Raw genomic sequence first — 13,599 nt, forward strand, 5'->3', positions numbered from 1 at the left:
GTATAAATTTATTGATACTGATTTTACTACTTCAAGGATTAGCTTATCTCTTTCACATTACAAAGATAGCTCCAATATAAAATAAATTAAATATTTGAATGTAAATATCTAGTAAATTTTAAGAAAGTAGTCTTATGTAGTCTTTGAGTTTTCTCTATTAAATACCTATGTTTAACATTTGAGGATTCATTTTAAAAGTTTTTGTTTTATAGTCTTGCTATTTAAATCCATCATTTTGTAAAATTGTCTAATTAATCTTTAACAATTTCTACACTGCTACTGAGTGTAAATTTATAGCACTTTACAGAGAAAAGAACAGCAATATATATTAAGAGTTTTAGAAATTTTAATCTTCTGGAAACTTTAAAGTAATTGTGCATATGCTTAAAGATTTGTGTATAAATGTATGTATTACAGTGTTGTTTATATAGTAAATAACTGGGAACAGTATAAAATCTAATATTAGGAGCATCTTAGTTGAATCAAATATGGCATGCACTATTTTATATTTTTTGAAGAATACTGAAGAATATTGGGGACATATTCTGTTTATTTTAATTATATACAGTTACAAAATTATATAAAATATTTGCTTCCTCCACATTTTCACAATGAGTCTATATTGCTTTTTAATCAGAAAAAGTTATTTACAAAATAACTGCATAACATTTTACAAAATCCAGTGTTAGAAAAACACAATAGTCTGGTGTGTTTAAGAAGTTCTGGAATAATAAGTTGAATCCAATATTGTGATGCCAAAAGTAGAAACATAAAACTGCTTGAGGTAGGTTTTGGCTGATTTTCCACTGATGTGGGGCATTGTTCATCTATTTTAAAATTTCCAATAGCCATTTTATGCAATTACAATTTTTAAGGAAATTAAAAGACAGTGTAATGCTTGTGGTTTTAGAATATATATGTGGTGGTTTCTTAAGTTGTAATTATTATTATGTTTGCAGGGAATCCATTTAACATCATTATACATCTCCCCCATATGGTTACTCTTAAGACAAAACTGTAATGGTAGATATTCACAGAACTTGAGATTCTTTTACGTATAAAAAAGGCTGATCTTTTACAAAACTATTGCCTATATCGTTGCTTAGAATTTTCAAACATGAATTGTATATAGTGATTATTTGGTATGTTTGAAACCTTAATGATTTCCTCTTCCCTCTCTTTAATTCAGCCTCTTATATTTACATAACTACCATGAGGATGTTAACAAATGGATTCTTTTTATTGGGAAATGTCTAGCCTCCAAATTATGTTATTTAGAGAATCACAATCCAATGTTTAAACTAGAATGTTATCTGATGTACTATCTCACTCCTGTTGTATTTTAAAAGTAGTTTGAAAAGTATAGAATATGGATTTGTCAATAGACTTGGGTCTACTAAGAAAATATGTACTCTGACTTGACTCAATATACTCATACTTAGTATGGTTCAGCTTCTTCATATTTACTCTTGCCCATATTAGAAAACAATTAGCTTACTAAACAAATTTGAGTATTTGGTGGAGGGGGTATGGGGGTGATCCTCTCTGAATCTTTCTCATTTGACTAAGAATTATAGGGTATTTGATAACCATGTTTAAAAATGGAGATATCCAAATATTATTGTAAACACCCAATGATTTGTTTTACCTACAATATAAGTATTTTACTTGGTTGGCTTACATAGTAGCTAATAATATTTGTTAATGTAATTTAACTGCTGTGAACCTTTACTGAACAAATATTGAAATTTATTCAAGTCAAAGAAAGAGAATCTCTAATGACTTTTGTTAAAGCTTCTATTTAATAGTTAAGGAGAAAAGTTTGTATGACATACGAGATGCAATTAACAGTAGATTTTACATTTAATAAAAAGAAAGAAGCATGCGTATTTGCTTTATTCATTCCATCATAATTTGCATTAGAGCTGTGAGTGTTTAATGAGCAAATTCCAACTAAAATGCTATATTGATTTTCTAGTGAACTTTGTAATAGTCATCTACCTTGGAAAAGCTCAGTGTTTACAATTAAGTTTTCTTTACTAAAAATGTTTGAGAGTTGCATATCGATCCTTTAAAAGTACTGAATCCTAGAAAGAATCAGGCTTTTCATAGTCAACAAATATTACATATAACCTAACATTTCAAAAATTATCATCCAGTGATATTATAATTTTGCTTTTTTCTGTTTGTTTTATTTTTAATTGACAAATAATAATTGTTTGTATTTGTGGGGTGCAGTGTAATCTTTCTTTTTCTTTTTTTTTTTTCTGAGTCAGAATCTCACTTTGTCACCAAGGCTGGAGTGCAGTGGCACGATCACGGCTCACTGCAGCCTCGATCTCCTGAGCTCAGGCACTCCTTCCACCTCAGTCCCCTGAGTAGCTAGGACTATAGGTCCATGCCACCATACCCGGCTAGTATTTTAATTTTTTTTTTTTTTTTTGGTAGCGATGGGGTTTCACTAGGCTTGTCTCAAACTCGTGGACTCAGGCAGTCCTCTCACCTCAGCCTCCCAAAGTGCCAGGATTACAGACAGTGCGTCACTGTGCCTGGCCCTGTGATGTTTCAATGCATGTATATGCATTGCAGAATGATCAAATCAGGCTAATTAACATATCCATCACCCCAAATATTTGTTTCTTTGTGGTGAGAATATTTAAAACGAATTCTCTAGCTATTTTGAAATATACAAACATTATTATTAACTATAAGTACCATGATGTGTAATAGATCACCAGAACCTATTCTTTGTCTTACTGAAACTTGTACTCTTTGACCCACTTCTCTGCTTTCCTCATCCTTCCCCCTCTACCTACAACCTCTGGTAACTACCTACCATTCTACTCTCTACTCCTATGAGTTCCACTTTTTTAGATTCTACATATAAGTAAGATGTGATATTTATCTCTCTGTGCCTGGCTTATTTCCCTTATAGCATAATGTCCTTGGGGTTTATCCATGTTGCTGCAAATGGCAGCATTTATTTTTTTTCAGCTGAGAAAGCTGAATTTCAGCTTTTTAAAGGCTGCATAATATTTTATTGTGTATATACACCACATTTTAAACATTTATTCATTCTTTTTTGGGCACTTTGTTTCCATATCTTTGCTATTATGAGTAATGCTGCAATAAACATGGGAATGCAAACATCTCTTTGACATATTGATTTCAACTCCTTTGAATATATACCTAGAAGTGAAATAACTGGATCATATGGTAATTAACTCTATGTTTAGATTTTTGAGGAACCTCACTTTTAAAAAATGCTATTCTAGTTTATAATACCACCCACAGTATACAAAGTTTCCCCTTCTCCACATCCTCATTAACACTTGTTACCATTTATCTTTTTGATAATAACCAATCTAACAGTTGTGAGATGATATCTCATTGGGATTTTAATTTTCATTTCTCTGATGATTACACGTGTTGAGCTTTTTTCATATATCTGTTGACCATTCTTATCTTTTCTTTTGAGAAATGTCTGTTAGTATCTACAGTAAATCGTGCTAGGAAAACTGGATATCCACGTGCAGAAGAATGACAATGGAGCCTTATCTCACCCATTATACAAGACATTTCATAATTTTAAAATAGGCTTATTTGTCTTCTTGTGAGTGAGTAGTTTGAATTCCTTGTATATTTTGTATATTATCTCCTTATCCAATGTATAATTTGTAAATATTTTCTTCCAATCTGTGTGTTGTCTCTCACTTTGTTAATTGTTTCATTTACTTTGCAGATGCTTTTTAATTTGATATAATCCCATCCTATTTTTGCTTTCATTTGCCTGTGCTTTCAAGAAATCTCTATGCAGAACAATGTTATGGCTTTTCCCTATGTTTTCTTCTAGTAGTTTTAGTTTGAGGTCTTCCATTTAAGTCTTGTGTTTTGAGCTGATCCTTATATAAGGAGTGAAAATAAGAGTACATTTTCATTCTTCTGCATGTGGATATCCAGTTTTCCCAGCATCATTTATTGAAGAAACTGTACTTTCTCCACAGTGTGTTCTTGACATCTTTATTGAAAATGCATTGATCATAATTGTACGGATTTATATCTGTGTTCTTGATCCTGTTCCATTGGCCAATATGTCTTTTTTTATGCTGGTTTTTATTACTATGCCTTTGTGATATATATATATATATATATTTTTTTTTTTTTTTTTTTTTTTTTTGAGTTGGAGTCTCACTCAGTTGCCCAGGCTGGAGCGCAGTGGCCGCTTCCGGCCACTGCAGCATCGACCTTCTGGGCTCCAACGATTCTTCCGCCTCAGCCTTCCAGTAGCTGGAACTACAGGCACGTGCTACCATGCCCAGCTAATTTTTTGATTTATTGTAGAGATGAGGTCTCACCTACCCAGGCAGGTCTCGAACCCACGGGCTCAGGCAATCCACTTACCTCAGCCTCCCAAAGCGCTGGGATTACAGGCTGAGCCACCGAGCCCGGCTTGTGATATATTTGAAGTGTTGGTGTGATGCCTCCAATTTTCTGCTTTTTGCTCAAGATTACTTTGGCTATTCAGGGTCTTTTGTGGTTCTGCATGAATTTTACGATTGTTGTTTCTATTTCTGTGAAGAATTGCAGTGTAATTTTGACAGGGATTGCATTGAATCTGTGGAGTGATACCTTAATTATGAAACATTTTTCTTATCATTTGTAAATTGTATAACCAGATTTTATATGTGTGTATGTGTGTGTTTCCTGGCATTTTAAAACTTAACCTTAAGAATACTTATTTGATAATTTCCCTAAATACACATATATATCTTTGGATTTAAAATAGCATTATAAAGGAAAACATGTTTTCTGTTGATCACATAGGACCAAATAAACTGTCTGTGTAAAGCATTTACCTTTCATTTTCCATAAAGATAACTAGTTGTACTGTTAAAGCCCTTAAATATGCTAGCCTTGTCTTCTTCGGGTGCTGTTGTTTATAAAGTGGAACATAACTTGCATCAAATGTCACTGTAAAAGACCTAGTCACACTTTATGGAAACAATAGGAAACCTATTGATATTTAAAATGTAGAAATTAGTATTTTAAACTTTTAATGTGCCAGAACATTTCAGGGCAGTATGACATATATGTTAATCTGTACGTGGATCACTATTTAGCATCATTTTGTCTATCCTTTCTGGCTACAAATTAGAAGCATTTTATAATGTGAAAATTTAAAAAATTTTAGAATATCATATTTTTAATAAACTATTACCTCATTATAATATGTAGTATACAATGTAGATTGGGTTCTGAATAATTTTTTCTTCAGTTCTTATTTGTAATTTTTGCCTGACAATGATAAATACTAAAAAATGAGGAATTTTAAATTGGATCTTCAAATATATAAATGGTACACGTTAATCTTAATCACATTATTAATATGTCTAAGAATTAACTCAAAATGTGAGTCTTTGAGGGTTGAGGGTGATAACTATAATGGTGGAATGGAGCTTACATTTGTTGAGGATCCACTTTGTTCTTTTAATTGGACAAGAGCTTTCCTAGGTTGTTTGCCTTATTTTTTCCTAATAAACATGAGTAATGGTATATATGCCATTACTGTTTTATATACCTGAGCTGCAACTAAAATAATTCAAGAAATTTATGAAAACAAGGTTGCTGAACTTTAGTATCTTGGATCTGAATCAGAGGCCATATTCTTCCAAACACCATGCTGTTTTCCATACCATAAAAGATACACCATGTTGCTTGTCCTTCCTGGAAGGAGATTATATAGAATTAGAAGGGAAAATAAAGTTCATTTTTGTATACTACATCCGAACAGAAGTTTCTCTCAAAACAGCTTGAGGAATTGGTATAGTAGTCCCTCTTATCTGTGATTTTTCTTTCCACAGTTTCGGTTACCCAAGTCAGAAAAATATTAAGTGGAAACTTCCAGAAATATACAATTCATAAATTTTAAATTGCACACCATTTTGAGTAGTATGATGAAATCTCATAACCTCCTGCCCAGGATGTGAATTGTCTTTCCAGTGTATTCATGTTATCTATGCTGTCATCACTTTTTTGCCACTTGTAAAGTAGTACAATAACTATCTTGACTAACTGTATATTAATCTATAACAAATCTTGGCAGGGACCCAATGCCTTTTAAAACTAAAAGAAGATTTCAAACATTTTTCCTAAGTTTATTGTGTGGTTTTACAGTATAAATAAAATTTGACTTAGCAATCTAGGTATTTGAGTTCTTTGTCTAACATGGCACTAATATTTTAAAAGTCATATATTATTTTAGGTATACCAGCAATATAAATTATGCTTAAGAAATGACAATTTTGGGTGACATCAAAGCTCCTGTTATAGTGTTGCACGAATCCAGATGATCCCATTTGTATTATAATCTATATAAATAGTGCCCCCTGTTCTGTTTAGATGTGCAGTGCTAAACCAGCACAACTCTGCCCCTTTTTATTCTTTTCTACTCATTTCCTTTCTTCCCCTCCACCATCCCACTGAGATAACTACTCTTCTGAATTTGGTCTTTATCGTGTCCATGCTGGTTGTATTAGTTTTTTACTAATTTTTTACTTAAATGGTAGGTAGAATTGTTTTACTTTGCAACTTGCTATTTCTGCCAACATTTTGTTTTTGAGAATTTCCATCTGACAATACTTAATTCATCTTAAATGTTAGGTAGTGTTCCATTATGAATGTAATTTGTGTATTCCTGTTTATATTGATGGATGTTTGGGTTATTGACTGAATTTTTGCTATTGTAAGCATTGTTGCAGTAAGTATTTTTGCATGTTTCCATTTGTATATGTGCAATAATTTTTATAGGCTACATACTAAAGGGGACTGCTAGTCTATAGGTTAGGCCCATCAACCTTAAACATTGCCAATTTGCTCTTCAGTTGGTTGTAGAAATAGATATCCTTATCTGTACTATGTGTGACAGGGCATTTTAAAAAAATTTCTCAAGCTTGCAACATTTATTATTAGATCTTAACATTTTTGCTTTTTTTTTGAGTGTGAAATGATATCTCAATTTTACAATACTTGTTAAAAATGTTTTCTCAAGCTATTATTTAATACTAATTCAATTTAATAAATAGTCCTTAAAATAATGTAATTACTTTTACTTTTAATTTTTACTCATTGTATGTATTTCTTCTTTATTTTCTTTGATATGGATTATATTTTTTGATAGCTCTGGTTGAAGAAGTGTATTTTGCTCAGCGGGAACGTGATGAAGCTATTATGTCTAGGCTGCAATTAGCCATTAAGGAGAGGGATGAAGCAATTGCAAGAGCCAAGCATATGGAAATGTCTCTAAAAACGTATGTACACATTTAAAATGCTATGTGATGTTAGGACCATTCATAAAATTCATGCATTATGTGGTAGTTACATATTCAAAACTGTTACTAAGTCTTATATTACACTAAGAAATTACATATCTCCACAATTTTTTCTGAAACCTTTTTTTCTTTACTTCATAGTTTTTTTGTGATGTACTTACTCTACCTCCTATGTGGCTCCTCTTATTATCTCCTTTTCTCTTTACTGTCATTTTCTTGATTTATCTCAGTTGTCTGGGCTCTTTCATGTTTTCTGCTTAATAGTCCTTTTCCTGTGTTGTTTTGTGTTGTTGTTGTTTGTTTTGAGTTGACTGTGTCACTCAGGTTGGAGTGCAGGGGCACACTCAAGACCTGCTGGGCTCAGGCGATTCTTCCACCTCAGCCTTCCAAATTGCTGGAACTATAGGCATGCCCTACCACACCCAGCTAATTTTTTGATTTATTGTAGAGATGAGGTCTCACCAAGTTGCGCAGGCTGTTCTCAAACCCGTGGGCTTAGGCAATCCTCTCTCCTCAGCCTCCTAAAGTGCCAGGATTACAGACTTGAGCCACCATGCTTGGCCTATAGCTCTGTTCCTGTTCTTTATTACTGTTTACTTGTGGTTTTATTAGCTATGACTTTTAAACTTTCATGACACTAGGAATAGGGTGGAACCTAAGAATTTTACATTTTTGTCAAGCAATCCAGGTGATTCTGATAGGTAAGTAATGAACTATACATAGAGAAACAATGCCCTAGAAATGAGTACTTCTCAAATATCCAGTCACTTGAGGGATCTTGTTAAAATGCACATTCTGGTTTAGTAGTCTGTCGGTACCTGCAATTTGTTTCTAACAAGCTTCTAGGTGGTACAAATGATGCTAAGTGTATGCTTTGGGTAGAAAGGCCCTAGAACATCTAGAAATGTGTTACCTGTAAAGATAGAATATAGTAAGCTCATATTTAATGACGATCAATCAGCATACTTATAGCATATTTGTTTTGCCTAATGTTTTGCTAGGCTCTGTGGAGGAACAGTGTAAAGTACTAATTAAAACATGGTTCATTCAATTATCATAATAATATAAGAAGTAGTGGGAAACTGCCAGTGGCGGGGTGGGGGGGGGATTGGCTGTTGAGGGAAACTGCCAGGGGAGGGAGGGGCACACCTTATCAACAAGGGTACTTGCTTAATAAACATTTGTTTATCTAACCCTGCATTGTACCCAACATCTTTAAAATAAAGAAAAAAAAAGATGGTTCATTAGGGAAACAAAAACCCATAAATAATCAACAGAAACAATGTTCAAGTTGAGACTAGGTAATATGATTTGTTTTTTGTTTAAATTAATGGTTTCATTTTTTAAAAATATTGATAAAGACTCGTTATACACATTAAACTCATTGAAAAATAAAAATATTCAACTAATTTCCACAATGCTTACTCCAAAATAACTTCCTTTATCAATAGGGAAACATTTTAAGCATCTTCTCTTTACTTAAATACCCTTCCATTACCTGGAAGGATAGATTTTTTGTAGTTAATTGGAGGCATTTATATAATTATAGAAAAATCAAGTCATTCTCCACATGCTGTTTTATTTGAGAAGCAGTGTAATGTAGAGGTTAAGAGCACAGATTCTGGACCTAGCTCATCTTTGAATATTGACTCTGCTGCTTCCTTGCTGTACAGCCATAGACAAATTATCAGCGTCTCTGGGGCTTAGAGTTTGAGACTACAAACTACGTATAATAGTGCCTGCATTATACAGGTTGTTATGAGGACTAAATGACTTACTAAATATTGAGAAGTACCTGGCTCACACCTAGTGCTATAAAAGTGTTACTTGAATGTAAGAATAATAGTTGGAGTGACACTGAAGAAAAATTTGGATTTCATAAAATGTTTTCTCTTGGTAAGATATATTAATTCTCTAAAGATTCTTCTGATATTAAGAGGAGACTGTGAAAAGCATTAAGGTGTTGGAGTCACCAAATTTTTTTCCATTCATTGTTTTCATTGACAGCATCATTTGACTCTCAGGTATGTATCGACCTAAAAAGGAAGAAGGTGAGGCAAAATTAATATAAGTAGATAATTTATTTGAGTCAAGCTTAACGAGTGCAACCCGGGAGTGTAGATTCAAGTTGCCCTGAATATACATTTTGGATTAGCAGCAGTTACAAGTGGATTGTTTAAAGGAAAAAAAGAGGGAAAGGAAGTGGAGTGACCCAAAGTTGTTTGTCAGGAATTCTCATTGGTTTATAGAAATAACATTGATTGCTGATTGACTGTACATTGTTAAACTATAGGATTTAGGTTATAGTGTCTAGTGTGGCATTATTAGGTTAATTTATAGCTACTTGTGGCAATAGCAAATAGATGAGTAGAACATGACTGCTGTCTCATTTTAATGTTACTCTGGGCCTGATAATTAAAAGGGTTTGCATTCCTCAAATACAAGTTCTTTTATTTTCTCATATGCAAGAAAGAAATAAGCATTTAAAATTTTTTCCTTTTTATTAATTTTGCTGTAAAAATACTTGTAAAAGTTTTATTAGTTTCTGTAACCATATTAGTTGGTTTCTATAGCCAAAGTGCCCCTCTTGTTTAATCTTAATTTTATGTTTCAAAGGATTGAATAATCATTGCTGGATCTTTGATCACAAATGGCATATATATGCCTGAGTTCTTTATTGTAATCACCCCAAACACAAAAACTCAAAAGTGTTTGTTCCTGTTCTCTTGCTCAGCACAATAGTCAACACAGACTTGTTTGATCAAATGTGTGGGGTCCCCTCCTCCTCACCACACACCAAACATGTAATCTGCTCTGCAGTGGACATCAGTTGGGTGTCCTCCAGTTCAGTTCTGACATTATCTGTCTGGAGAAAATGTTAGATTCCACAGGTTAAGAGCTCAGTCTAATAAGATTGCCCTCTTTTCAGACACCAGTAGCAATTTCAGGCCTTCAGAACTTCTGACTGACTAATTTCAAGCTAGGGTTCCCACGATTCTCTCTTTGGGTTCTATTAACTAACTAGTTAACCTGGCTCTCAGAACTCAGGGTAGCACTTAGGTTTACTGCTTTATTATAAAGGATATTACAAAGGATACAGATGAAGAGAAGCATCAAGTGAGGTATGGAAAAAGGGGTGTGGCGCTTCCATGCCTTCCTGTGTTTGTCACCCTCCAGAAATGTCCATGTGTTCAGCTATCCAGGAGCTCTACAAACCCTATCCTTTTGGGCCTTTTATGAAGACTTCTTTACATAGGCATGCTTGATTAAACGTTATCTACTACTGATCAACTTAACCATCAACCCCCACCCCAGAGGTTGGAGGGTGGGGCTGAAAGTCCCAATCCTTTAATCCTGCCTCAATCTTTCTGGTGACCACCCCCCATCCAGTACTGGCTAGGGGCTGCCAGTCTTAAGTAGTCATTAGCATACAAAAAGGCATCACTTTGGAGATTCCAAGGATCTCAGGAGTTGTATGCCAGGTAAAGGGATGAAGATCAAATACATATTTCACAATATCACACTGAGTAACTGAATTTTACTTTCAAGCAGTTTTTTGAGAAAAAGCTCATAAATACTTTAGTCTTTGATTTAACATGCTCCAGATTGACTGTGTGTTATCCTTGTATTCAAATTGGTTATGAATAAAATGTTTGAGTGAAGTATTCCTTCATTCTAATCATTGTAAAAAATATTACTCTCTTGTCTGCTGACATTGAGTTTGACTGAAAAGAAATCTTGAAATGAATCAGATTCTTCCCCTCCTCTTGTGTGTGTTGTATTTTTCTGGTGGATACCTGAAAGTTTCTTTCTTTTTTTTTTTTTTTTTTGAGTTGGAATCTCACTCTGTTACCCAGACTGGAGTGCAGTGGCCGCTCCCGGCCACCGCAGCCTGCTGACCTGCTGGGCTCCGGCGATCCTTCCGCCTCAGCCTTCCAAGTAGCTGGAACTACAGGCGCGCGCTACCACGCCCGGCTAATTTTTGACTTATTGTAAAGATGAGGTCTTGCCAAGTTCCCCAGGCGGGTCTCAAACCCGCAGGCTCAGACAATCCACTCACCTCAGTCTCCCAAGGTGAGGGATTACAGGCTGAGCCACCGAGCCTGACTTCTTTCTTTATTCTTGTTGTAGAATAACTTTAAGAGAGACTAGATCAAAATAGACTACATCATTAAAAAAAGAAGAAAGAAGAAATTATAAACCAGGGTGCTATGGTTTAAATGTCTTCTTCAAAAAATCATGTTAAAATTTAGTGATTGTGTTCATCCTTTAGTAACATTTTTGAGACCACAGCATGTCTTTCAAAGGGTTATTTGATTCTTCCTTTATTTCCTGGAAATTTTAGAACTGCAAGTTTTTTGGTGTTTTTTTTTTTCCTTCTATTTTTAGGTTTGCTCTTTTAGAGATTCCAGCTATCCTTTTATGGGATACATTTGTCTTTATCTGTTCAATCATTATTTTATTCCTCTTTTCTCTGCATTTCACTGTGATGTTCTCATACCTTTCATTTGTTAGTAATCCCATTGCCATTTTTTTCCATGTTCTTTCTAGTTAATTCATTTAATTTTTATTTATTTATTTAATTTTTTCTTTTCAACTTTTTTCCTTAAGTTTTCTTTTTTCCTTTTCACTTCGCTCTATTGTTTCAGTATCTTCTCTTTGAATATTGTTTTATTGAATGTTCTTTTTATGTTTTTCTAAAATGCCAATCGCTGGTAGGAAAATTTTTTCCTTTCTGTTGTGTCTCAGTCCATTCGTTTTGCTATAACAGAATACCTGAGATGGGGTAGTTTATAATGAACAAAAATTTACTGACTGATAATTCTGGTTGCTGGGAAGTCCAAGATCAAGATGACGGAATCTTTCGAAGACCTTCTTGTTGCACCGTTACATGGTGGAAGGTAGAAGGGCAAAAAGAGGCAAAAGGGTTCTGAACTTGGCTTTCTATGATGGCATTACTTCTGCCTATAAGAGTGTAGCCCTTGTGGCCTAATAATCTCTCAAAGGTCTTACCTCTTAATGCTGTTAAAATGGCAATTAAGTTTTTTTGTTTTTTGAGGTTTTTTTGAGTTGGAGTCTCACTCTGTCACTCATCCAGACTGGAGTGCAGTGGCCACTCCCGGCTACCGCAGCCTTGACCTGCTGGGCTCCGCCTCAGCCTTCCAAGGAGCTGGAACTACAGGTGCATGTTACCACACCCGGCTGATGTTTTGATTTATTGTAGAGATGAGGACTCACCAAGTTGCCCGGGTGGGTCTCGAACCCGCGGTCTCAGGCAATCCACTCTCCTGGGCCTCCCAAATGCGCGGGATTATGGGCTGAGCCACCGAGCCCAGTGGCAATTAAGTTTTAACATGATTTTTGGAGAGGACATTTAAACTGTAGCACCTTGGGTTGTATTTTCCTTCTTTTTTCTTTTTTTAATGATCTAGTCTCTTTTGCATGATGTTTTGTGTTGTATTTGTAATTGCCATATCATTTCTTCTCAACTTGCTTTCATGCTTAAAACAGGCAATCCCATCAAGAACTTCTCTTTGTCAGAACAGAATGGTACTGGTGAATTTTCCTTGACAAACATTGCATCTTATTTTAGACCTATTTACCTTTCTTGGGTTGCTGTTTCTTGGCAAGGTACTGCTCTCTTGCTACCTTTCTATATAGCCCTGAGACACTGGGGTGGGGATGGAGTCAAGTAAGACCTCCTTGGGACCCTGTGCCTCTTTTGTTGGAGATTCTGTCCTCTGCTTATGGGATTTTTTGTGGTGTCATGCATTAAGGGTTTATGCTATCTGGTTTATATACATATCCTGTTTCCATAGAATATTGCTTTGGGGTCTTTTATTTGTTTCACTATTGTAGTAAAATATGGCTAACTTTGATGATTCTTGATTACTCTGTTTGGATTTTTAGGCAATACAGACTTTTCCTTAGGATGTGTTTTTGTTACTTTTCTCTTGGCTATCTATTCAGCTCTTCGATTTTTTCCAGACTGTGTAGTATTAGTGAAAAATTCTCAGGGTTTTATTAGCTCACTGTCTTTTCTCAATACCTATTTTCTCAGATTTTTTTTTTTTTTTTTTTGAGTTGGAGTCTCACTCTGTCACCCAGACTGGAGTGCAGTGGCCGCTCCTGGCCACCGCAGTCTCGACCTGCTGGGCGCCGGCGATCCCTCCGCTTCAGCCTTCCAAGTAGCTGGAACTACAGGCGTGCGCTACCACGCCCAGCTAATTTTTCATTTTATTGTAGAGATGAGGTCTCACCAAGTTGCCCA

At 34.8% G+C, this 13,599-nt stretch overlaps 1 protein-coding gene across 1 annotated transcript in view; it reads left to right on the top strand.

Moving 5' to 3' along the window:
- The window catches only part of MIPOL1 (mirror-image polydactyly 1), a 131,587-nt gene that overhangs the window by 31,172 nt on the left and 86,816 nt on the right, over positions 1–13,599 (top strand). The window contains exon 6 of the mRNA XM_021710627.1: positions 7,178–7,307. Within this exon, the coding sequence (XP_021566302.1) occupies positions 7,178–7,307 (130 nt within the window). The remainder of the gene's footprint in view (positions 1–7,177; positions 7,308–13,599) is intronic.

The sequence above is a fragment of the Carlito syrichta genome, unplaced genomic scaffold (assembly GCF_000164805.1).
Source record: "Carlito syrichta isolate Samal-C Ts95f unplaced genomic scaffold, Tarsius_syrichta-2.0.1 Scaffold295487, whole genome shotgun sequence".
In the NCBI taxonomy this organism is placed as follows: Eukaryota; Metazoa; Chordata; class Mammalia; order Primates; family Tarsiidae; genus Carlito; species Carlito syrichta.